This window comes from Sminthopsis crassicaudata, chromosome 3 (genome assembly GCF_048593235.1).
Source record: "Sminthopsis crassicaudata isolate SCR6 chromosome 3, ASM4859323v1, whole genome shotgun sequence".
In the NCBI taxonomy this organism is placed as follows: domain Eukaryota; kingdom Metazoa; phylum Chordata; class Mammalia; order Dasyuromorphia; family Dasyuridae; genus Sminthopsis; species Sminthopsis crassicaudata.
In genome coordinates, this window is record NC_133619.1 from 317517241 (window position 1) to 317540654 (window position 23414).

General features: G+C 33.7%; 1 protein-coding gene across 8 annotated transcripts in view; it reads left to right on the plus strand.

Annotated features, from left to right (window-relative positions):
- PHLDB2 (pleckstrin homology like domain family B member 2) overlaps nt 1–23414 on the plus strand; it is a 140897-nt gene that overhangs the window by 54299 nt on the left and 63184 nt on the right. For 5 of the 8 annotated variants that reach the window (XM_074301157.1, XM_074301156.1, XM_074301155.1 and 2 more), the window contains 4 exons: nt 1663–1806; nt 3249–3386; nt 14116–14244; nt 20152–20307. In XM_074301157.1, coding sequence (XP_074157258.1) covers nt 1663–1806; nt 3249–3386; nt 14116–14244; nt 20152–20307 — 567 coding nt within the window. The remainder of the gene's footprint in view (nt 1–1662; nt 1807–3248; nt 3387–14115; nt 14245–20151; nt 20308–23414) is intronic. The other 3 variants (XM_074301163.1, XM_074301159.1, XM_074301162.1) reach the window with 1 other exon arrangement.

Below are 23414 nucleotides of genomic sequence, written 5' to 3' on the forward strand. Positions count from 1 at the left end.
TCAGGTCTAAAGCATGTCAACCATTTGCTTAATAAGTACCAGTGGTTTTCTACTAATGTTAATTTCTATAAAATGCTGTGTTGGCCATTCAAAGCCCTGTGTAACTTAGCCTTTTCAGTCTTCTTTCACCTTGCTTCTGGACATGTACTCTTCCTTTTTTGTCCTTTTTATAAAATTTTTAATAATAGCTTTTAATTTTCAAAATACATGTAAAGATAATTTTCAACATTAACTCTTGCAAAACCTTGTGTTCCAAATTTTTCTCCCTTCCTTCCCCCCCCACTCCCCTACACAGCAAGAAATCCAGTATAGGTTAAACATGTACAATTCTTCTAAACATATTTTGACATTTATCAATACATGTACTGTCTTGGAGTTGTAGGCTCCATCCCTCAACTGGGCATTTTCTTTGGTTGTTTGCCATTACTTAAATGTTCTTCCTCTTCTGTTCTATTACTTCTATCCCACCTTCTACAGGAAGTTCTTAACCTCCCTTATTTCTAAGGCCTCCCCTCTGTTAATTATTTCCTATTTATTCTGCATATAGTTTTTTCTATATATGTTTGTTTGCAAGCTGTCTCCCCATTAGACTGTAAGCTCTTTGAAGCCAGGGACTGTCTTTTGCATCTTTAACAAATGCACTTAGCAAAGTGCCTGACACATAATAGGAGCTTAATAATTATTTATTGATTGATACTAAAAAGGGAAAATATATTGTTACTTTCATTAAGATTCTCATTTTACTATTTTTACTGAGTGTTAAATTGGGAGAATTAACAAATATATCATTTCTAGAACAATAAACATTTCAGGAGAGGCAAGATGGCAATAGAAAGCTGATCTCTGAATCAGGAAAAGCTAAGTTCAGATCATAGTTCTCCTATATTATGCTTGTATTACTAGAAATATCATTCAACCTTTCATAATCCCTGAATCTTTAAGTTGTGGAATAATTATAGGTCTAGTTTGTTCTAACTAGAAATGTGATCTAACAGGAAAAAAAAATCATTGAATACTTTTTAAAAAATTATTAATAATGGCTTTCCATTATCAAGAGTTCTGGGGTCGTTCTTCTAATTCATCTTCAGAGGGAAAAAGGAAACATTTTATTCATGAAGACAACTATATCAACCTATGTTACATACTTTGCAATTTTGCAGTTATTGAAATGATGGTAATGATGATGATGATGGCAGTGATGGTTCTAGCTAACACAGCCTAATAGAGCAGCATTAAATACAAGCAGAATGCTTAGAAAAGGCTTTTTTCCTTGTATTAACATGGAATTCTGAAGCTGCAAGGCATGTCTTGATGATCTAAAGAACTTTGGGATGAGAGTTGCGAAATCAGGATATTAGTCCTAGACTTTCAACTAGCAGTCACTTAACATTCCTAGGCCTTGGTCCCCTTATCTGCAAAATGAAGAGATTATATCAGACAACCTCGCCAATTGTAGATCCAATCCTAACATTCTGTGATTCTAAATAGACTTTGATGGATTAATTGGGAACCTGGTCATCATTGATAAATAATATTATGAAAAACTGTGTCCTCATTACTGAACTGCTTTACAAATGAGCTTTTAGAACACAGCCCTCTTATTAATGGGAGACTCATTGCATTGAGTTTTAACTAGTTTCTTTCTGTGTGAATTAATTACAGACACCTGAAAGTGGAAATGATGAGCAGAAAAGTCAGGAGCTGGCTCATATGGAAGAGGCTCGAATGGTAATACTAAATAACCTTGAGGAACTTGAACAAAAGATTAAAGATCTCACTGATCAGATGGATGAATCCTCCAGAGAGGTAGGAGGCAGATGAACTCATTTCTCTTCCTCTACTCATCTTCTCTCTTTTCTTTATTTTGTTCTGTTTTGTTTTTCTGGGAAGTGAAGGGAATGGTTAAAATTTTCCTGTTATTTATTATGGTAAAATTATGATGTCTAAATGAAGATACCAGCTCAATACTCACATCATCAGTACACATTTTTTGAGCCTCTACTAAGTACAAAATAAGAATGCAGATGTCTTTGTGAATCAAACTGAGGCAAAGATGTCAAGCTTTTATTTTTAAAATACCTTTTATACAATACCTTTTGTATAGTATAAGATTACCTTATGGGATCCATTAGCTAAAATACCCATTTTTTAATTTTAGTTTTCCTTAATAAATTATATATGTAACTTCTAAGGGAATAAAGAAGTTACTTGTCTTACTTTTACTTGTCTTTTCTGGCAAGCCCTAGAAGCATTCCTATATTTGTCATTGCTTGGAATCCTGTACTTTCACTCCAGGCTATGTGCAATCTTCAGACTTTAGCAAAAAGAGCCAAGATATATGTAACTGCTCTCAAATTGGCTGGTACTCAGCCTAGATACAAGGAATTGATGTATTATGCTATGAATATCTTCTGAGGTAGCTATTCTCAAAGTATGGGCATCCCTTAGACCCTTTCAGAAGATCCCAAGATCAAAATTATTTTCATAATAGTTTTAAATTTTGTTTTTCCTATTAAAATAGTCATTTTTTTTACAATTATATAGATTGTAAAGCTGAATTTTCTTGATAGACTGACGAAAACAACTTAACACAAAGGATTGAATGCAAAAGCCAAATATTTCCCAAAAATATGTCAAACAAATCACTTATCACTGTTTTTTTTAAAACAAGATTATTTTTTGTTAAAAATGTTGTTTATGTTAAAATTAATAGATTTGTTACTGTTATTTTAAATGAATTAGTAAATATTTTAAATTTTACCATTTTAAAATTTCTAATATAATAATTATCAATAGATATAACACCCATAAACATATGCATTTTGGGGTCTTCAATAGTGTAATAAAGAGTGTAATAGAGTCTGAAAATTAAAAATAAGAGAAGGCAGAAGAAATATAAAGTAAAAGGAAAAATAGCTTCCTATAAAATAACTATGTTCAAGTCTCAAGACTTCCATATAGTTGACTATATAGCTGAGACAACAAGCTGTCTCAATCAAGATTTTCTTGTTTGGTGTTGTAAATGCCCTTATAATGGACAGATAAAAAAGCTTTAACTCTAGAGATGAGAATCTGGATTCATATCTAATGCTTACCACTAATATGATTTTGGGCAAGTGATCACCTACCTGGACCTTAGTTTTCTTATCCTGTAAAACGAGGGTGTTGAACTAGAAGACATCTGCCTGCTCTAGGTCTGTGATCTTATACTTTGAAAGTTCACTCTGGAAAATATTTTGTGTTGTTAGGGGGATATGGAGTGTGCGCTTCTGGATGGCGAACAGAAAGCAGAAACTGCTGAACTTATGAAAGAAAAGGAAATATTGGATCATCTAAACAGAAAGATAGCAGAACTTGAAAAGAACATTGTTGGGGAAAAGACCAAGGTAAAAAAACAACAAACTAAAGCTTAAATGATTCTGTTACTTATCAAATACAGTTTTTGTCTCATTGATACATCTATATGTATTTTATTAAACTTGACATTTCAAATAATTTTTTTATTTACTAAAATGTTAACAAATGGATTCATTACCTCTTGATTTCCATTATTGGTCACATTCTTATAATGGCAGTACTCTAGACCAAAGGCATAATATGGGATGGATTAAGTCAAATGATGAAGTAAAGGTACAATTTGAGTGAGTTATTTATTTATCCAGATCACAGACAAAGATGTTTTACTAGCTGGTGCACATAACAGTCATGTTGTCTCTTTAGAAAATTAACTCTTTTATTTCTTTGGATTCAAATAGTAGATGTATTGTTTGATGTAATTCTCTGTTGTTGGTATTTTTTAACTTTAGAATTTGAAATTGTACAACTGTGAGTCTCATTTTTCAATTTTGTTTGTTTTAAAGATGGGTGTTTGTTTTAATATAGAGACATCAATTGTAGGTGAGTTGATCTTGGCAAATATAGTTAAGTTGTTCCTCAGTATATTCCCCAATATTAAGTGAGGAATGTGAAAATCCTGTAAGTGACATGTCAATAGGTACCTCTGAATCACTGGTTGGAGATTTCGCTGGAAAAGATTTCTCATAAGCAATGTAGGTCCCACATGGAGGAAAAAGGGCCCACCCACTACCTTGTAATGATATCCAGGGCCTTTATTTATATCACTCTGTGCTGCTCACCTTTATAGCCATTAGAAGGAAATGAGACAGAGGAAGTAGGCTTCTATCTCTTTCATGTACTCACCTTTCTCTTCCCTCCTCCATAATCAGACTGTATGTATACTAATTAGATTGAAGGAGAGAAAATAAAGGAATAACTAATGTGCATGTATGTACATGCACATGAAGATGTGTGGATATTTATGTAGTTATCTTCACCTGCATGTCTTAGAGACATCTCAAACTCAGTATTGACAAATCAAATGTATCATCACCATAAGACATCCAATCATTGTTCCTTATTTTTAAAAAATAATATAAAATTATAAAATATAATCTCTCTTCTGTCTCTGCAATTTCTCTTACATTTGTCCCCTTCTCTCCACTCACATTGCCATCACTCTAAATTAGATCTTCATCACCTCCCACCTACTAAGTATTCTCTTCCCTCTCCAATCCATACTTCACATAGCTGCCAAAATCATCTTCCTAATCAAGAAAGATGGCTATCATTTTCTGGCTTAAAAAAAACTTCCATGGACTCCCTTTTGTCACTAAGATAATTGAGACATCTCACAAGTGCGCTCGTTTACTTTATTTCATATTGCTACCTGTCATACAATCTTATGTTCCAATAAACCTGGACCTCTTTCAGTTACCTAATCTTGTTCTCTCTCCCACCTATATTTATTTACTCAGAACCTTCCATTTCTCTTTCTTTCTATTACCTGTATCCTCCTGAACAGATCTCTTAACCTCTTCGAACTTCTTACCTGCAAAATGAGCAATTGGACTAAATGATCTCTGAGGTTTCTTCCACTCTAAACTATGCTACTTTGGCCTCTTCTATGAAGTCCCCCTGCTGACCCCTGTACCACTCTCCACATGCCAGGTGAATGTGCTCTCTGCTTCAGTTTTCCCAGAGAATTTTGCCTGTTCCTCTCCTTTGTACTTACTTCATTCTGCTTCCCTTGTGTCACAGTTATGTGCTTCCCTGTTTTCCCTCATTAAATCCTTCACATTGTAATGAATCTCTATATCCCCAAGCACTAGCAGTGCTTTGTATAACGAAGGTACTTTATAAGTTATTGTTATCAAACAACATAATGTCAGTTAATGTCAAAGCCTTGCAGCACTAAATAAATACTAAATAATAATTTAGAGAGGCCATAGATAGAGTACAGAAGTTGGAACCCAGGTTTCAATCCCAGTTCTGCTGCTTAGTAAGTGACCATTGACCAGTTCATCTAACCTCTTTGGGACTCAGTTTCCTTATGTGTAAAAAGACGATAATATTTTCACTTCTTCTTCACCAGATAAAATTTTTAAAAAAGAAAAGTTCTTTGCAACCTATGTAAATGTCATTTCTTATTGTTGAATTAAATCAAATATCGATTAGGCAGGTATGTATGTACATATATGTATATATGTATAAACATATAGAAACAAGTTTATACATAAATAAATACACAATACATGCATTATGTTCATATATTATACAATAAGCAAGTGTGTATTGTATAAATTTACATAAATTATGTAATATTAAATATCTGGAAAAGATCAGAGATTACTTATTCTAGTTCTCCTTCATCTTACAAATAAGGTAACTTAGGCCTGAAAAAATTGAATGATTTGCCTCAAGTTAATTTTTGTAAGGATTAAATATGATAGCATGTTTTATAAATCACATTTTGAAAATCATGACCCTGTATGATCCTATTTGGGCTTTTCTTGGCAAAGATACTAAATTTCCTTCTCCAGATCATTTTACAGATAAGGAAACTGAGGCAAAGAGGATGAAGTGATTGCCTTAGGATCACCCCAGTAGTAAGTGTCTGAGGTGAGATTTGAGCTCCTGTGTTGTATCCACTGCACCACATCAAAATCATGCATTATTATAATTTTTAAAAAGGCATTAAGCCCCTATTAATAACAGATCCAGGTTCCACCATCCACTGTGTATACTTTTGTTTATACTCTAAAGCCTCTTCCAGTTCTTTATCATCCCATATGTATGCAAGTTATTACATATGAATGTTGTGTGATAGATATTTTATGTATATATGAGACACATACATATGTAAACATACACACACATTTATATGCACCAACTTTCATCCTTTTCACTCTCTCCTTTCTTGGTTGAAAATTGGCAAAGACATTCGTAGAACTTTTTATATTCCAACGATATATTTATGATTCATTAAAGTACCAGTGAAAACCAGTGAGCTGTGCTAACTAGTCACAGATGCAACTTAGTTAAGTAGCAAGATAAAATGTTTATCATGGAAACAAACATATCACCATGTCCATCATAATCTATACGTAACAAGATGCTCCAATTCTCTGATGCCTTGGTTCCCTATACTTGTTTCTTCGTAGTACCTGGAAGTATTTCATAAGTTTGTCCTTCATTTTTTTGGAATTCTTGGCTATTTCTCCTTTGAGTTTTTTGGCCTCAATCAGCTTCCTTTTTTCTTCCTTCTTGTGTAATGTTGTTTGAAAGGCTATTCTAAACAAGAGATGTATACTCATGAAAGAAGATTATATTTAGAATGACTGAGACTCGAGGACTCCCTTGCCCTTAGAGAGAATCCAATGGCCAAGTCCTTGAAACCTGGGACTTGAAACCCCATGATATTATGAAATGTGACTTTTTCCAATTACCTGGCTTAGGACTTAACCAGACTCTCTTGAGACAAAGTCCTTTTGAATTTCCTCCAAGAAAAGTGCTACAAATCCTATGAGATTTGTCACATTCCTCCAGATACAATCTCTCAAGGGATAGGAGGCTTATCTATTAACCAATATTTTCTTTTAGAAAATGGAGTAAGTTAAACCAATGACAAAACTTATTTGCCCTCTTTCCTTTTTTTAATCAAATTAACTAAAGATTTATTTATTTTTTTAGTTTTTTCATAAAACCAACTTAGTTTTATTTATTAATTTAATAGTTTTCTTACTTTCAATTTTATTAATCTCCCATTTATTTTCAGAATTTCAAATTTGATATTTAATTGAAGGTTTTTATTTATTTTTTTTAGCTTTTTTAGTTGTAAGCCCAATTTATTGATTTTCTCTTTCTCTATTTTATGCAAGTAAGCATCTAGAGATATAAAATTTCCCCTAATAACTGCTTTGGCTACATCCAACAAATTTGGTGTGTTGTTTCATTTATTGTTATTCTCTTAGATGAAGTTATTGATTGTGTCTATGATTTGTTGTTTCACCCATTCATTCTTTAGGATTAGATTATTTAGTTTCCAATTAATTTTTGGTCTATTTTCCTCTGGCCTTTTATTGCATATGATTTTTATTGTATCATCTGAAAAAATGCATTTACTATTTCTGCCTTTCTGTATTTGATTTTGAGGCTTTTATGCTCTAATACATGGTCAATTTTTGAATAGATTCCAGTTATCACCAAGAAAAAAGTATACCCCTTTCTGTCTCCATTCAATTTTCTCCAAAGATCTATCATATCTAACTTTTCTAAAATTTTGTTTACCTCCTTAACTTTTTTCTTATTTTGTAGTTTGATTTATCTAGTAGAACTTATTTTCCACAGAGAATCTGCTGTGATGACTCCCTTCCTCTCTGGTCTCTATATCTCCACTTTAGATATTGTAAGAGCTCTGAAGGAGTTTTAAGAAGATAGATAAAAACTTGATTCAGATACAGCCTTCTCCAAGAAGCCTTTCCTTAGTCCCTCTGGCCACTAGTGCCTTTCTTTTTCTGATTACTCTTATGCCCTTTCTGTATTTCTTGTGTGTACTTGGAAATATATACACACTCTAATCTATTAGAATGAGAGCAGGGGTGAGATTTTTGGTTTTGGTTTAGGTTTATGGTTCTTGGCTTTGTTTTGCCTTTGTTTGTATTTCTATTGCTTAACATGATGCCCAGCAAATAATAAGCACATAATAAAAGCTTGTTGACTCATCAAAGAGATAGAAATGTAGGTTGTTTGAAATTCTGTAAAGTTGTATTGATGGTTACACCAATATCTTTAGGCTAGAAGTTGACGTTTTACTAGAAATTTGGGAAGTACAGGATTAACATTTACAATTTTACAGTATGCTTGGGAATGACACATTCAGCTTCCCTGTTAATGACTCAATCACCAAGCAAATTTATTAATTACCTAGTTATATTACAAGTATTGTGTTATGAAGAAAAAAAAACCATAGGGCTTTTAGTCATCAAAACTAAGAAAAATGGCCTTGATGTAGAGAGGGTAAGGAAAGTAGCAGCAGTCTAGAAATAGGGGAGCAGATAGGTGTTGAAATACTGCTATGTTGAAAATGTAGCACTTATTTTCTAAAACAAAATTAAATGTAGCTATTACTAGTTTGGGCCTGTGAAGTGGTACAATGGATAAAGTATCAGGCCTGAAAAAGGAGGAAGAATAATTTTCCTAAATTCAAATTTATCCTCAGACACTTTCAAGTTGTAGGATCCTGGGCAAATCACTTTAACCTTGATTGCCTCAGTTTCCTTATCTGTAAAATGAACTAGAGCCAAAATGGCAACAACCCATTCTAGTATCTTTATCAAGAAAATCCCAAAAGAGGTTTCAAAGAGACAGAAACAACTGGCAGTGACTAAATAACATTAACTATCAGTTCATACCATCTGAATATTTTTTTTTAATCTAACCAGAGAATGTATGGCCATGGAAAGTATTATATCTTGAAGAAGCCAGTAAAGCTTATAGGCTTTTCCACATCTTCCCTAAGAAATTTTAGATGCTATCAAAACAAAACAAAAAGCTGAAAGTTTTGGAGATTGAGAATAAACAAACACTTAAATCTTTAGATATCTAATGCCTTATAAGAGAGGTGACGGAGTTAGTTGAAGTGTAGAATGAGGCATACACTTTTATATGTGACCAACATGGAGGTTTGTTTTATTTGACTGTGCACATTTGTTAGGAGAGTTATGTTTTCTGGTTTTTTCTTTTCTTTATGGGAATGGAGGTAGAGAGGGTTAGCAAAGTACTGCCCTCTTCCCAAAAAGAAAGTTTTTAAAGGAAGAAAAGGCTGGAAAGTAAAGTGATGGAAATTGTATTCATTTCCATGAAAATGACCTCTGCCCAAATACCTTTTCCTCCAGAGTTAGAATAGATGTTTTTATTTGTTTCCACTTTTAAAAAGCTAATTTTAGCATTTTATGTTGTTAAAAAAAACAAAGACCATAAATCTCAAAAGTTAATCTGTTTTACCTCCCATATGGAAAATGATACTTCCTTCTCTAATCACCTGTTTAAACTGAGCTTCACAACTGCAAGAACTTCCTGAACTATAAATAGAAGAGAGAAGTATTATTTTCTTATTGGCTCAGTGTCTGTACCTGAGTGGTTTCTTGGAGTGATATTCCTTCTTCTGTAAGTTGGATAGCTGTCCACCTGTTACTCATTCTCTGTTCTGACTCCACTTCTCCTCTTTGCATTCTTCTATTGCCTTTTGCTTTGGGCTCCAACAAGTTGGCTGAGCTTTATTGAGTGAAGCCACAAATAGGTACTATGGTACCTGCTTTCTTTCTTCTCCTAGCTACCCCTTTGTCTGCAACTGCAAAGGCCTTGAATCTTCTCAGAAAGAAGCCGCTATGTAAATATAAGGTATTATTGTTTTTATTTACTATGTTTTTTTGTTTTTAGTTGCTAGCATCATGCTGTGGTCTCTAAGCTATGAAGGTGTTTTTGATAGCAACAATAATTTATTTGCAACCCAAGACCACTATGCATTTTAAGTAGTGTTGCTTTTTAAATGTCTGAATAAAGGTTTAAACTCAAAAAATACTAGTTCTTTGGATGCTTGAATTAAAATCTATGGTGTAATAACCTTTCTCTATTATTTTTGCCTTTCTGCCAAAAATAAATGTGACAATAAGATATTAATAATAGATATAAATAGAGATAAATTATTAGATGAAATATAAATAGAGATAAATTATTAGATGAAATATAATTGCTATTAGGTGTTTGTCTTAAATAATGGGAAATGGCAAAGAAAGAGTAAATGGCATTTTATCCTAGATACAAAGCCAAAAAGTCTGTTATCTTAAAAAAAATTTTTTTAAAGTTACAATCTGAAAAGTCATAAGTTGAAACCAACTTGTACTGTGGAATTAACATTTCCTAGGTGAGTAAATGTTTCTATCTGTCTTTGACAATAGAAGTCACAGGCATTCTTAAATTACATAGGGGCATAGATAACTTTGTAGGTAAAATTTAGTATTTATGCAAAATACTACAAAGCAGTTTTCCTTGGGATCTGTATGTTAAGATTTAGTTCCCAGACCCATTTAAGACTGAAAAACTTAAATTTTCAGGAGTTGGAATTCTCTTGTTTGATTTCTGCAAAAATAGAGTTTTGAGTATCCACTATTTATTGTCTTGTTTTTAATCAATCAGTCTTAAATCCAAAATGTGACTTTGCAGACAGGTTAAATAAAACTAACTTTTTATCAAGAAAAAATTTAGAATGAGGATATCCTCTGGATAATGAAATAGAAAACCAATATGGTAAATTTCTCATTCTAAATCTTAGAATTATTTGACATATACAGATCAGTCCCTGAAGCAATTTATGTGGGGGTATAGCAGGCAAGTATAAAGGAAGGAAATGGGATCTGACACAAATATCATATTTTATGGTTTAAAGAACAAAGATTTAGAAAATAGAAAAGAGAAATGCTATCAAGTCAGATGAAGGTTATTCTAATTCTCAATGCTTGAAGAATTAGGAATTTCTCACATAAGTCCAAAAGGTTGTTTAGAGAAAAATGACATCAGTTGTTCTTTGAAAATGTCATCGTTACTGATTGGACTATGAAGTCTGAATTTGTAAAAATAAAAACTGTAGAAATTTCTGGCTATATTGTGTGGTGTGTGTGTGTGTGTGTGTGTGTGTGTGTGTGTGTGTAAGAAATTTAAAAAGGAAGTGCTATAAAAAACCAAATATAAATTTCAAAAATATCCTATTATTAAGAGAAGCAGCATTACCATGGATAACAAGTTAGCCTTAGAACCATAAAGTTCTGGGTTCCAGTCCTGACTAGCACATGTTGAATTTGTAACTTAGAGTGAGTCATTTAACATTTCAGTATTCTCAGAAACCCTCTGAATTACAGAAAAATTTTAACCTAAGTTGGCAAAGGATATTTTCTCACCAAGGATGGCCTGATACCACGATCACTAATTCAGGCACTATTCTTATCCTTAATAATATCATTGTGGCTCTAAACTATAACAACATTTTCTTTTCAAGCTAGAAAATTTTTTTCAAGTATAATAAACACAATTTGAACAAGAGAATTTCAGTAAGGAATTCCTCTTATAGTGATATCTTAAAGTTTGATCCTTTATACAGCATCCCCAGTCTCAGTGCAGATGTAAACTTCTTAAAGTTTGAGAAATTTTAAGTTATCAGAATTTTTAAGTGTTTAAGTTATTAAAACTTAAAATATCACTAAGACTTTTGGGACATCCTGTGACTATTATCTTTCCTTATTTTCAGAAAAAATGAAACATGAGAAAGGTAAATTGGTAATTATTTTGTTAGATCTGCTTCCTTTAGTGCTAATGATGCTTTGAGTGCTTCTGATGCTAAGAATGAGATCAAGAATAATGCTGAGAAGTCCAGGATGCTTCAGTTTTGGTTGGTTGTATCTAATAGGGATAAAGAGTTCAAGGCAAATACCAGCACACTCCAAGTGGTTTCTTTCCCCCACTTCTCAAAAAGGTTATTAGTGGTATCAACTAAAGGCAGCATCATGACATCATCCCACATCAGGTATGGTTAGGATGAGCTATAGTGATATTGTTCTTACCATCTGTTATTCTCCTTATTCTTTTGAATGCTGTGGATAAGTTCACTTACCTTGGCAGTATACTTTCCAGGGATATTCACATTGATAATGAAATTGATACACACATTTCCAGAACTCAGTGTTTGGGAGGCTCTGAAAGAAAGTATGGGAAAGGAAAGGTATTAGACTGATTACCAAGCTGAAGATCTACAGAGCCATTGTGCGGACTTCATTGTTGTATACCTGTGAAATCTGTACAGTATGTATACCAGTGCCATGCCAGGAAACTGAATCGCTTTCATTTGGATTTTCTTAGGAAGATTCTGACGATCACTTAGCAGGCTAAGATACCAGACTTGGAGGTCCCTTCTCAAATTAAAACTGTCAGACATTTCAACTCTACCGCAGAGAGCACAACTCTGTGAGGTTGACCACATTGTTCAAATGACAAATGTGTACTTGCTGAAAAGATTATGGGGAACTCACATAGGACAAGGTAATCAGAAAAAGTGATACAAAGACACTATCAAGGTCTTTCTTTAAAAGTTAAGAATTGATTGTATCACATACGTGACACCAGCACAAGACTGCCTGGCATGGTGTGCTCTCATCAGGGAAGATACCGTGCTCTATAAGCAAAGCAGAATTTAATTAACTCAGAAGAAATGTGAGATGTGTAAAGTTAGAGAAACCACCCATATGTTCATAGGGACTATTTGTGTCCAACCTGTGACAGAGCATTCTGATCTTATATCTGATCAGCCACAGTCAGACACACTGTAACTCAATTCTAACATAGTGATCTTATTTTGGTCCTCTTTGAGAATGAAGGACTACAACCAATGAGGATTATTCATTCCATTCAATTCATTCAACATTTACTTGTTTACTGTGTGCCAGTCACTACTCCAGTCACAAAGACAAAATCATAATTGCCTTTTCTTCTAGTGGTTGTGTTTCTGATGTTTGATAGCACCATCCAGTCGCTTCTGCCTTCATAGTCAATCTCACATTTTCACTTTTCTGTCTTCTGATGTGGATGCCACCTGATTTCTTACTTGCCCAGTCTCACAGAAAAGTAACAGAAATTAGTTTGTTTACTAATACTTTCCTCTAGTTCTCTTGCCACTTGACTCAGGTAACTGCTGAGGTGGAAATACGTTTGAATTTAGAATTGTAATGCTTGCTTTCAAATCCTTGCTCTGCTCCTGATTACCTGATATCGAAGTTTGAGCTTGGGCAAGTCACTTCTCATCACTGGGGCTGAATTTATTCATCTTTAAAATGAAGAATTTAACTAGATTAGGGATTTTTTTTTTCTTTTATTGTGTCATCTACCTCTTTGGCCATAGATGAAGCCTATGGATCCCTTTCTTAGAATAAAATATGTAAACTTACCAAAGAAACCAACTCTATTGAAATGTAGTTATCAGAATACTTAAAAAAAAAAAAAAAGGCAAGTTGATGGACCCCAGGCTAAGACTCCCATGAACCAAATTATCTCTATGGTCTTTTTATAGCTTTAAATTCTTTGCATGAGCTCCCCCCGAAAATCACTTTTCTTTCTCATAAGCTGGGTCTGGAAACTTGCTTTGAACCATTTGCTTTTAACTTACAAAAGAAATAATTTTCTGAATGATACACAAGTGGCATTAACAAATTCATAGAACTTCTAAAAGTACATATCTTAGACCAGGAGAATATGCATGCTGCTTGTTTCCTGAGAGACCAGTTTCAATCAGGAATGTGGCATAAATCCCTTTGTCTTTTAAGCCTGAAACACATTGGTAGGTGGTTCTCTGCAAAGTTGCTTTATTTATTTTGTCTTCATTTTTTGAGGGGTTTTTTGTTGACTGACTATAGACTAATTTGTTTATTGGTACCATTGCCTTTTTTAAAGATCAGCAGCAGTAAGGAGGAGGTAAGGAAAGGAAGGAGGTGGGTGGGACTATTGCTAATCAGACTGTTAAATTTAGGAATGAAGCAAGGTCTGAATCAAAGGTGTATGATCCCACCTTGTAGTTACCTTTATGCTGCTTTATCCCAGTGACTAATACAACAGTCTGTTTCTACTCCCACAAGTTGTCTGGCTCATCTTTTTTATTTGTCATCCACACCGGTAATGATTGCTCACTCCTGGTTGGGGGTTTAAGGTAATTCTATTCTTCTATTTTCTGAACTTCAGGAGAAGGTAAAGCTTGATGCTGAGAGGGAAAAACTAGAGAGGCTGCAGGAAATATACTCCGAGCAGAAGACCCAGCTTGACAATTGCCCTGAGTCCATGAGGGAACAGTTACAGCAGCAACTGAAGAGGGTCAGTAGCAAACAGGAATGCACCACTTAAATTTTTTTCAATTTTTTTCCTTTTTCTTTTTAAGTGTCCAATTTCCTCTCACTCATGTAGATCACATAGCATAAAACGTGTCCTTAGCTGTGTGATGGTTTAAGGAATACATCATTGAAGTGCACGGTGACCATGAAAATAGAGCTTTTAGGAGCCAAAATGAAAATCATGAAATACTCATGATTCTCCACTTCTCATCTCCTCCCCATGTCCCCCCCAAAAGAACCCGCCTTTTTGGTTAGTGTCCTAGTTTAGAAGGCAAAAGTATATTAGAGCTGAGACATCAGGTGAATCTACATAGGTTTTAGTTAGGAGTCACAGCTGTTCAGGAATTGTAACTGATACCTGGCATTCCAGAACTGAAATTAACTAGCATTAATAATTGACACTGTTCCCCTGGGTTTCCTATTTGCTGTGTAGTGATTGCTGTTTGCTATGTTGGCTGTTTAATGTTTTTCTAAGCTTGCTTTGTAATCTGTCCCCAAAGTAGCCATTTTTCAGACTGCTTATCTTTCACCTGTTTTGATGTTTATTTCTTTTCTTTCAACTTTCTAGTGACATCACACTAAAATCATTATTATGTAAGCCACACACTAGGGTATATAGTATTATTCAGTGTCCTCAAACTGTACCATTATTATTGCTTGAAAAAACTTTAATGCATCATAGAAATGTCTAGTCTAACTTGTATTGGCTAAAACTTGATTCCATGAATACTATATTGTCCCAGTGCTCATTCATTTGTTGGTTTATTTTTTAAATTCCTATTCTGTGCCAGACGGTGTTTCAGTGCTAAGAAAACAAAGAAAAGATGAGACTGTTTCTCAAACATCTTGCATTCTACTGAGCTGATTTCATATAGATGAAAATGAAATTAGATGCCCACCCATTTTCATGGGTGTATTCCCCAAATTTTAGAGTTGTATTGTAACATGAATGCCAGATTTTGTGCTCCATAAAGAACAAATTGAATTAAAATATTGGAAAAATACATTGTCTTGAAAGCAAAATTATGATATAGAGAGATTTAGCACCAGAAGAGTAGCCATTAATGAGTGAAAAATAAAGCTAGTTTATTCATCGTATCACATTTTTCTCTCTTTAGAAAGTTAAAAAGTGAGCCATTGTAAGATAGCAGTTATTGAGAAATTCCTTAAAAGACTGTTTTTTTAACAATGTGTGAACTTTTATCATTAATTTAAATCATTCACCTCTTAGAATCTCAGTAAATAAATCTTTAACAGAAATATAATTTAATATTACAATTGAACTTCCTGGTTTTTTAAAAGGCATTCATTTCAAATAACTTGAATGCTGAATAAAGATTGTAGTATCTAATGCTTTAACTAGTGTTATTCCAAATAAATTCAAAAATTAAATTGCCCTCCTTTAGTCAATTATTGTGGAAAGCTGAATATAATCCAATAAATTGAAACTTTGCTGATGTCAGTACCATAATTCTGGAGGCAAAGCTGTGTTTCACACACACACACAGACACACACACACACTTGCTTAAAACATAGAAAATAAGATTTTTGAAAGTACTTTGTTTTATTTATCTGTTAGTTAGACCCTAAGATTCTTAATCCCTTTCTTACTTAAAAAAAATGATTTGGAAAACTTATATCTGCTTATTCATTGCTTCTCATAAATGTTTATCTTTCAAGATTATATATACTGATGATTCTGTCATGGAACTTGGAACTTGGGATTCCTTGTTTAAAATTAGTGAATATATATGACTGTGTACCTTTTACTTACTCTTTCTTTTAATTTCTTATGCTGTCTATCCCATTACCTAGTTGGTTCCTTATTTTACATGAACATTGGTTTCAAATAATACTTTATCAACTCTATTAATATAATGTCAACACAGAATTGACATAAATACTGGCTCTATGCAATGTCTCAACCTTTTTTCAAGTGTTCTCAGGGATCTTGATTACAAACAGAAAGGAAATGAATGCAGATGACCTAACTCTGTATCATACAAAGTCCAGGACTCCCTTCTTTTCCTTTCCCACAAAGAAACAATGTGAAACTCTTGACATAAAAGCCCTTTCTCTGAAAGACAACTGACATAAATATGATAAATCTATTTCCCTGATATGAAGGGGTGTCTCCTAGAGTCAGTCCACCATTCACCAACCTCTTTAACTTAATCAGTAGATTAGCTCATTTTGTAATCATTTATGCTAGAGATTTCAACCCCATTTCCCTTCCAGCTTCAAACGCTTCAAAATACTCCTAAAATAAAACCTTTTTCCTTAAGGATTTTATTAAGTTAAACCACAGATTCAGTAAAGTTCATTTGTGTTTTATTGATATTCAGTCATTTTCCAGTCCAGACTCTTTGTGACCCCATTTGGAGTTTTCTCAGCAAAGATATTGGTGTGGTTTGCCATTTCCTTCTCCAGCTCATTTTATAGATGAGAAAACTAAGGCAAACGAGGTTAAATGACTTGCCCAGGGTCACACAACTATTAATTATCTGACAGTGGATTTGACCTCAGGGAAAATGAATCTTCCTAAATTCAAAACACCATCTACTTTGACATTTTTTTGGCACCACTAACTTTAGTACAATGATAGTACTATTTTAATAAAGTTATTTTAAGATGAAGTAATAGCCCTCTTTGAGGGCTGTTATTTGCCTTTCTTTCTCTCTTTACTCCATTCCTGTCCTCCTCCTCCTCCTTCTCCTCCTCCTTCTCCTCCTCCTCCTCCTCCTCCTCCTCCTCCTCTTCCTCCTCCTCCTCCTCCTCCTCCTCCTGCTCTTCCTCCTCCTCCTCTTCCTCCTCCTCCTCTTCCTCCTTTTCTTCTTCTTCTTCTTCTTCTTCTTCTTCTTCTTCTTCTTCTTCTTCTTCTTCTTCTTCTTCTTCTTCTTCTTCTTCTTCTTCTTCTTCTTCTTCTTCTTCTTCTTCTCTCTCTCTGTCTCTCTTTCTTTTATTTTTAGAAATCTTGAGCTGAAATTTAGAGATTACTATGATGATATGCATACAATTTATGCTTCTAATTCACTAAGAATCCAGGACCTTTCACTTCAAAATTATTGGCATAGATCCAGTTGAAATTGGCCAAAAATAAGTGGTTTAATGGCTTGTGGTTGCTATGGTAGTGGATATGGAAACTCTGATGAAGTTTTTCCATGACAAAAAAAGACCCCATTATTAGGATATGGATGAAATAGCAAAGGAAGTAGTATAATTCCCACAACTGCTGAGTAGGGGTACCTAACAGAAGAATTCCTGAAACAGTTGTCAAAAACTTTACTTCTGTCTGGTGGATACTTGGCTTAGTAGAAGATTCTGGACTCTTTTACTGTCACTTTACATATATATATGTACACACACATACATACATTCACTATCTAGAGATATGAAATTAAAAAGAGGAGTTGACTAGGAGTTTGGAATTCCCATATAACCACCATCTAACTGTCCAACAACAACGATGTCACTTCTTCCCTTTGAACCTCAGTACCTTTATCTGTAAATTAAGGATTCTAATAGCTTATAGCTAAAGTACTTTTGAGCTCTAAAGTTCTTTGGTTAGGTAAAAGGAGAATGTGAAGGTCAAAGCATGGACTGGGGTAATACAAATCCCACTTCAGCTATCTATTAACTATATAGCCATGTCACTTAACTTCTCTGGACCTCAGTTTCTTCAAGTATAAGATGAATGAGTTGCTCCAAATGGCTTTTAAGCTGCCCTTTAGTTCTTTTTTACTTTGTTTTGTTGAAGAAATTGGGGTTAAGTAATTTGCCTAGTCACATAGCTAGAAAGTTTAAGTATCTGAGACTAGATTTGAACTCAGGGTCTCCTAACATCAGAGCTAGTGTTCATCAGAACAGTCCACTGCACCATCTAGCTGCCCCTGAGTACCATTGCATTTCAGTGAGACTTGAAAGGAGCATTCAATTTGGGGTCAGGAGAAATTCAAATTAATTTGCTTACTCTATAATGTCTTAGAGAAGACTTTTAGTTTTCTCAAATATAAAGCAAAAGCATTGAACTAGATTGTCTCCATTGTTTCTATCTCTAAATCTATCATTTTTTGATTGTTTTTTAACTAAAATTTATAATTTAATTGTAGCTTTCTTGGGACACATAGTACAAATTGCTAAATTAAATTATTCCTCCCTCAATTTCTATTTCTTTATAAAAATTAATTCCTTGTGGCACCTAGGTTGTACAATGGATAAAACACCAGCCTGAGGTTGACCTGAGATCAAATGCAGTTTCAGAATCTTGATACTTAAAAATTCTGTGACACTAGGCAAATCATTGAATCCCAATTGCCTCACCAAGAAAAAAAAATCTTTATAATATAGGATCATAGACTCATTGATTTAGGACTTGAAGGGGTCTCATAAACCATTGAGTCTAATTCCCTCATTATACAGATGAATAAATCGGGGCTTAGAGACATGATTTATTCAGTATAGCATAGCATCTTGAAGGCAAGTTTCAAATCCAGGTCTTCTTGAAATGTAATTTAGTATTCTCTCAATTACACAACACTGCCTCTCATTTCAAATTGTCAGGTAAACTGCTTTGATTTTGCAGCATAGATTATATCAACATTTATTTTCACCATTTCCTACTTTGATAAACTCTTACATCAAACACCCCCAGAAGAAATCTCAAACAAGATTGTAATTTGGATGCAGCTATCCTAACAAAGTAGATTCTTATTTTCACAAAATGATTTAAACATCTCCCCCATAAATGAATTATTAACTAGTGGTTCTGTGAATTATATAGCTCTTTTGGGGGATAATATAGCAGGCCTTGACCATCAACCTGTTCTGATAAAATAAGATGAACTTCCCTTGTATAAATACCACAATTTATTTTTTTGTCTTAACTTGAAAATTTGAAAACTTTTTACCCCTATATCATCCATTCCTAAATCAAGTTTCTGCTATCCATTAAAATGATATTTTAACTGCCTATCTTTTATTTTAAGATGACCAATTTGTGTATCTTGAGTCCTAATCATTCAATTTCTTTGCAAATTGTCATGGAAAAAACCCAGAAAATATATAAACAAGATGAGAATTTTGTGAATTAAAAATTTGGAGACTTATCAAAAATGAAGCATATGATGATATAAATGAATAAATATACCCATTTTCAGAATGACTTTCTTTTATTTTGTGTCTTGTCTTCTTAACCAACTTTATAAGCCATTATACTTTTATATAGAGCTTTGAACTAATACTACGAGTGCTGTTTTTGCATTTTTAAAAGAAAGCATTAGAAGAATGCCTAGAACTCTAGAAAGGGAGAGAATAAAAAAAGCCCAAACCCATACATAGAGAAAAATCACTTCTTCATCCTCACCAACCTACTACAAATTGCTTTCCATATTCTCTGATCTACCTTCATTTACACTCAAATTGTCCCCAATTTTTTATACCTAGAGGAAAGACTTTGTTAATAGCATGAAAAATAATTTCTTTATGGTTTGTCTAATGTTTATAACTCGGATTTTATATTTGGAAAATGACTTTTTTGGTCTTCCAGAAAGATGATTATTCATTCCTTTTATTGAATTTTGTTCATAATACATAAATCATTGGAATTCATATTTTCTTCGTCTCTATTCTATCATGTAAGAAAATATGTGATGGAAAAACAAGCAGAATCAACAAATCACTTGTTGCAATCTCAATCAAATTGGGTGTTAATTCTCCAAAAAGAAAAAAAAACAACAACTATATTCTGACCATTGTCAGTAATTTGTAATTTGAAAGTTGTTTGTAGCAAACTAGATTTGCTTTTTAGGATTTTATCTCTTGGTAAACTTAAAGTTGGCTCTAGTCAATCCTGGTGTTTCTTGCTGTTGTATCCATTCCTTTTCCTCAAAGGATGCTGACCTGTTGGATGTAGAAAGCAAACACTTTGAAGATCTAGAATTTCAGCAGCTGGAGCATGAGAGTCGGTTAGATGAAGAGAAAGAGAAGCTGACCCAACAACTCTTACGTGAAGTAGCTGAATATCAAAGGAGCATTGTTAATAGAAAGGTAACTAATATGTCTTTTAAAAGTTGGGGAAAGATAAAAATGGGTTTATGATTTAAGTATAAAGAATGATATTGTAAATAAATTAGAAGAACATAGGATAATTTATCTCTCAGACATGTGGAGGAGGAAGAAATTCATGACCAAAGAAGAACTAGAGATCATTATTGATCACAAATTAAGTGAAAAAGTTTTTGTACAAATAAAACTAAGATTAGTTCAGGGACAAGATTAGAAGGGAAGCAATAACTTGGGAAAACATTTTTACATTCAAAGGTTTAGATAAAGGCCTCATTTCCAAAATATATAGAGAATTGACTCAAATTCAAGCCATTCTCCAATTGATAAATGGTCAAAAGATATGAATAAATAATTTTCAGATGAAGAAATTGAAACTATTTCTAGTCATATGAAAAGGTGTTCCAAATCACTATTGATCAGAGAAATGCATATTAAGACAACTCTGAGATACTATTACATACCTCTCAGATTGGTTAAGATATCAGGAAAAGATAATGATGAATATTGGAGGGGATGTGGGAAAACTCAGACACTGAAACATTGTTGGTGGAATTGTGAATGAATCCAACCATTCTGGAGAGCAATTTGGAATTATGCTCAAAAAGTTATCAAATTGTGCATACCCTTTGACTCAGCAGTGTTTCTACTGGGCTTATATCCCAAAGACATCTTAAAGAAGGAAAGGGACCCCCCCATGTACAAAAAATGTTTGTGGCAGCCCTTTTTGTAATAGCAAGAAACTGGAAACTGAATGGATGCCCATCAATTGGAGAATGGCTGAATATTGTGGTATATGAATATTATGGAATATTTCTGTTCTGTAAGAAATGACCAGCAGGATGATTTCAGAGAAGCCTGGAGAGACTTACATGAACTGATGCTAAGTGAAATGAGCAGAAAAGGAGATCATTATACACGGCAACTATATATGGTAATCAATTCTGTGGCTCTCTTCAACAATGACTTGATTCAAACCAGTTCTAATTATTCAGTAATGAAGAGAGTCATCTACACCCAGAGAGAGGACAATGGGAACTGTATGGACTACAACATACACATTTTCACTCTTTCTGTTATTGTTTGCTTGCATTTTTGCTTTCCTTAGTTTTTTTTTTCTTTTTAGATCCGGTTTTTCTTGTGCACCAAGATGACTGTACAAATACGTATACATATATTGGATTTAATATATAATTTAACATATTTAACATGTATTGGACTACCTGCTATCTAGGAGAGGGGGTGGGAGGAAGGAGGGGAAAATTTGGAGCAGAAGATTTTGTAAGGATCGATGTTGAAAAAATTAGCCATGCATATATTTTGTAAATAAAAAAAACTATAATAATTTTTTTAAAAGTTGAGGGAAAAAAGTATCACAGAAAGCACAAGCACCACTGACTTCATCAAACAAAAGCATCCATAATCTCATTTATATAAAATATTTTATATGCAGCTTTTATAATGACTACTAATTACTAGTTATGGTTTTTATCATATATTCAAGGAAGAAGAAGAATTCATAATAACTTTAAGAGGACCACAGAATCACAATAATAATGATGAATAATTACTTGAAGACATATTGAGAAAATGTCATTGCCTTTGTCATAAGGAACTTTGAGTCCATCATTAATAAAAAGGGACAGATTTTATTTTTTGTCTTGTGAGAAACAAGATATGGAGGGGGGGTTCAATTGTCTTTGACTTATTTCCCTTTGGAGCCAACATATCCAATGTCCCAGAAAGCACAGCAAATGATCCAGTCTTTGTTGGGAATGGGATGAGGGGGAGGGCAAGGAGGAGAATTTCTTTTGCTTTTGTATGGTGTTGACTATTTTTACCAACAGCTAGATGAGATGCCGGATCAGGGAATATCTGGTCTTTCTTTGTCTGGCCCTGCCAAGATAGCCATAGATAGCAATGAGCCAAAAGCTAGGTACAACAATCTTCCACTGCTTGATTTTGTGTGGTCCATATTGGTGTTATAAATATCCAAATGGCCCTTGACAGAAAAAAAAAAAAAGTTCCCCACCCCTAGACTAGATATCTAGGATGCACAGTGGTCAAAACACTGCCTCCAGTCAGGAAGATTTGATTTCAAATTCAGCCTCATACAGTTTACCAGCTGTGTGACCCTGGGCAAGTCTATTAATCCCCTCAATTTCTTCTTCTGTAAAATGAGCTGAAGAAGGCAATGGCAAATTACCCTGATGTCTTTGCAAAAAAAAAACCTCAAATGGGGTCATGAAGAGTTGAACATGGCTGAACACAACAAAAGGCAGGACTAGAAGGGGCTCTCTGAACCACATTTTCAGCTTTTCACTAACAAAAGCCCAAAATTTAGGATTAAATTCTCATTGTATATCTTTCCAATATTGCATTGATAAACATAAAAGAGGGAAATGGGAAGAGAAGGATTTCTTTTTTACTTCTCAGTTTTAAAAAAAATACTGTAAATAAATTTATTTGTAAACAAGGATGTTTCCTAAGATGATGTTTTTTATGTTCTATAAAGAGATTTCCTGTGGCCTTCTTGATTTCTTAAAATAGTTTTATAAATTAAATTCCACTGACCTTAAGTAAAGTAAGATTCCTGGGAGACCAAATATGTTCCTAATCTTTCTTAACTAAAAGGCAGTTTTCTCTCAAGCTAGATTGAATCTTTATATTAGAATCTCTGAGGACTTAATGGTGGGGAAGATTTGGAGGGAAGGAGAGAATTCAGAATTCAAAATTTTAAGAAAGAATATTTACATTTTTTTTAATTTTTAAAAAAGTAATCTCTGAGACAGTATGGTGCTGTGTGAAGTACGCAACTGATGTTCCAATTCCAGATCTACAAACTGTGACTTTAGGCAAGTCACCTATTTGAGCTATGCCTGTTTATTCATCTTTGATGTAAATGAGTTGAACTAGATGACTTTAAAGTCCTTTCTAGAGCTATACCTATGCTTTTATTATACATTTTATCTTAATCAAAGATATTAAGGCAGTTAGATAGCACAGTACTAGACCTGGAGTCAGGAACACTCATCTTCTTCTTAAGTCCATATCTGGCCTCCAATACTTCTTATCTGTGTGAGACTGGGCAA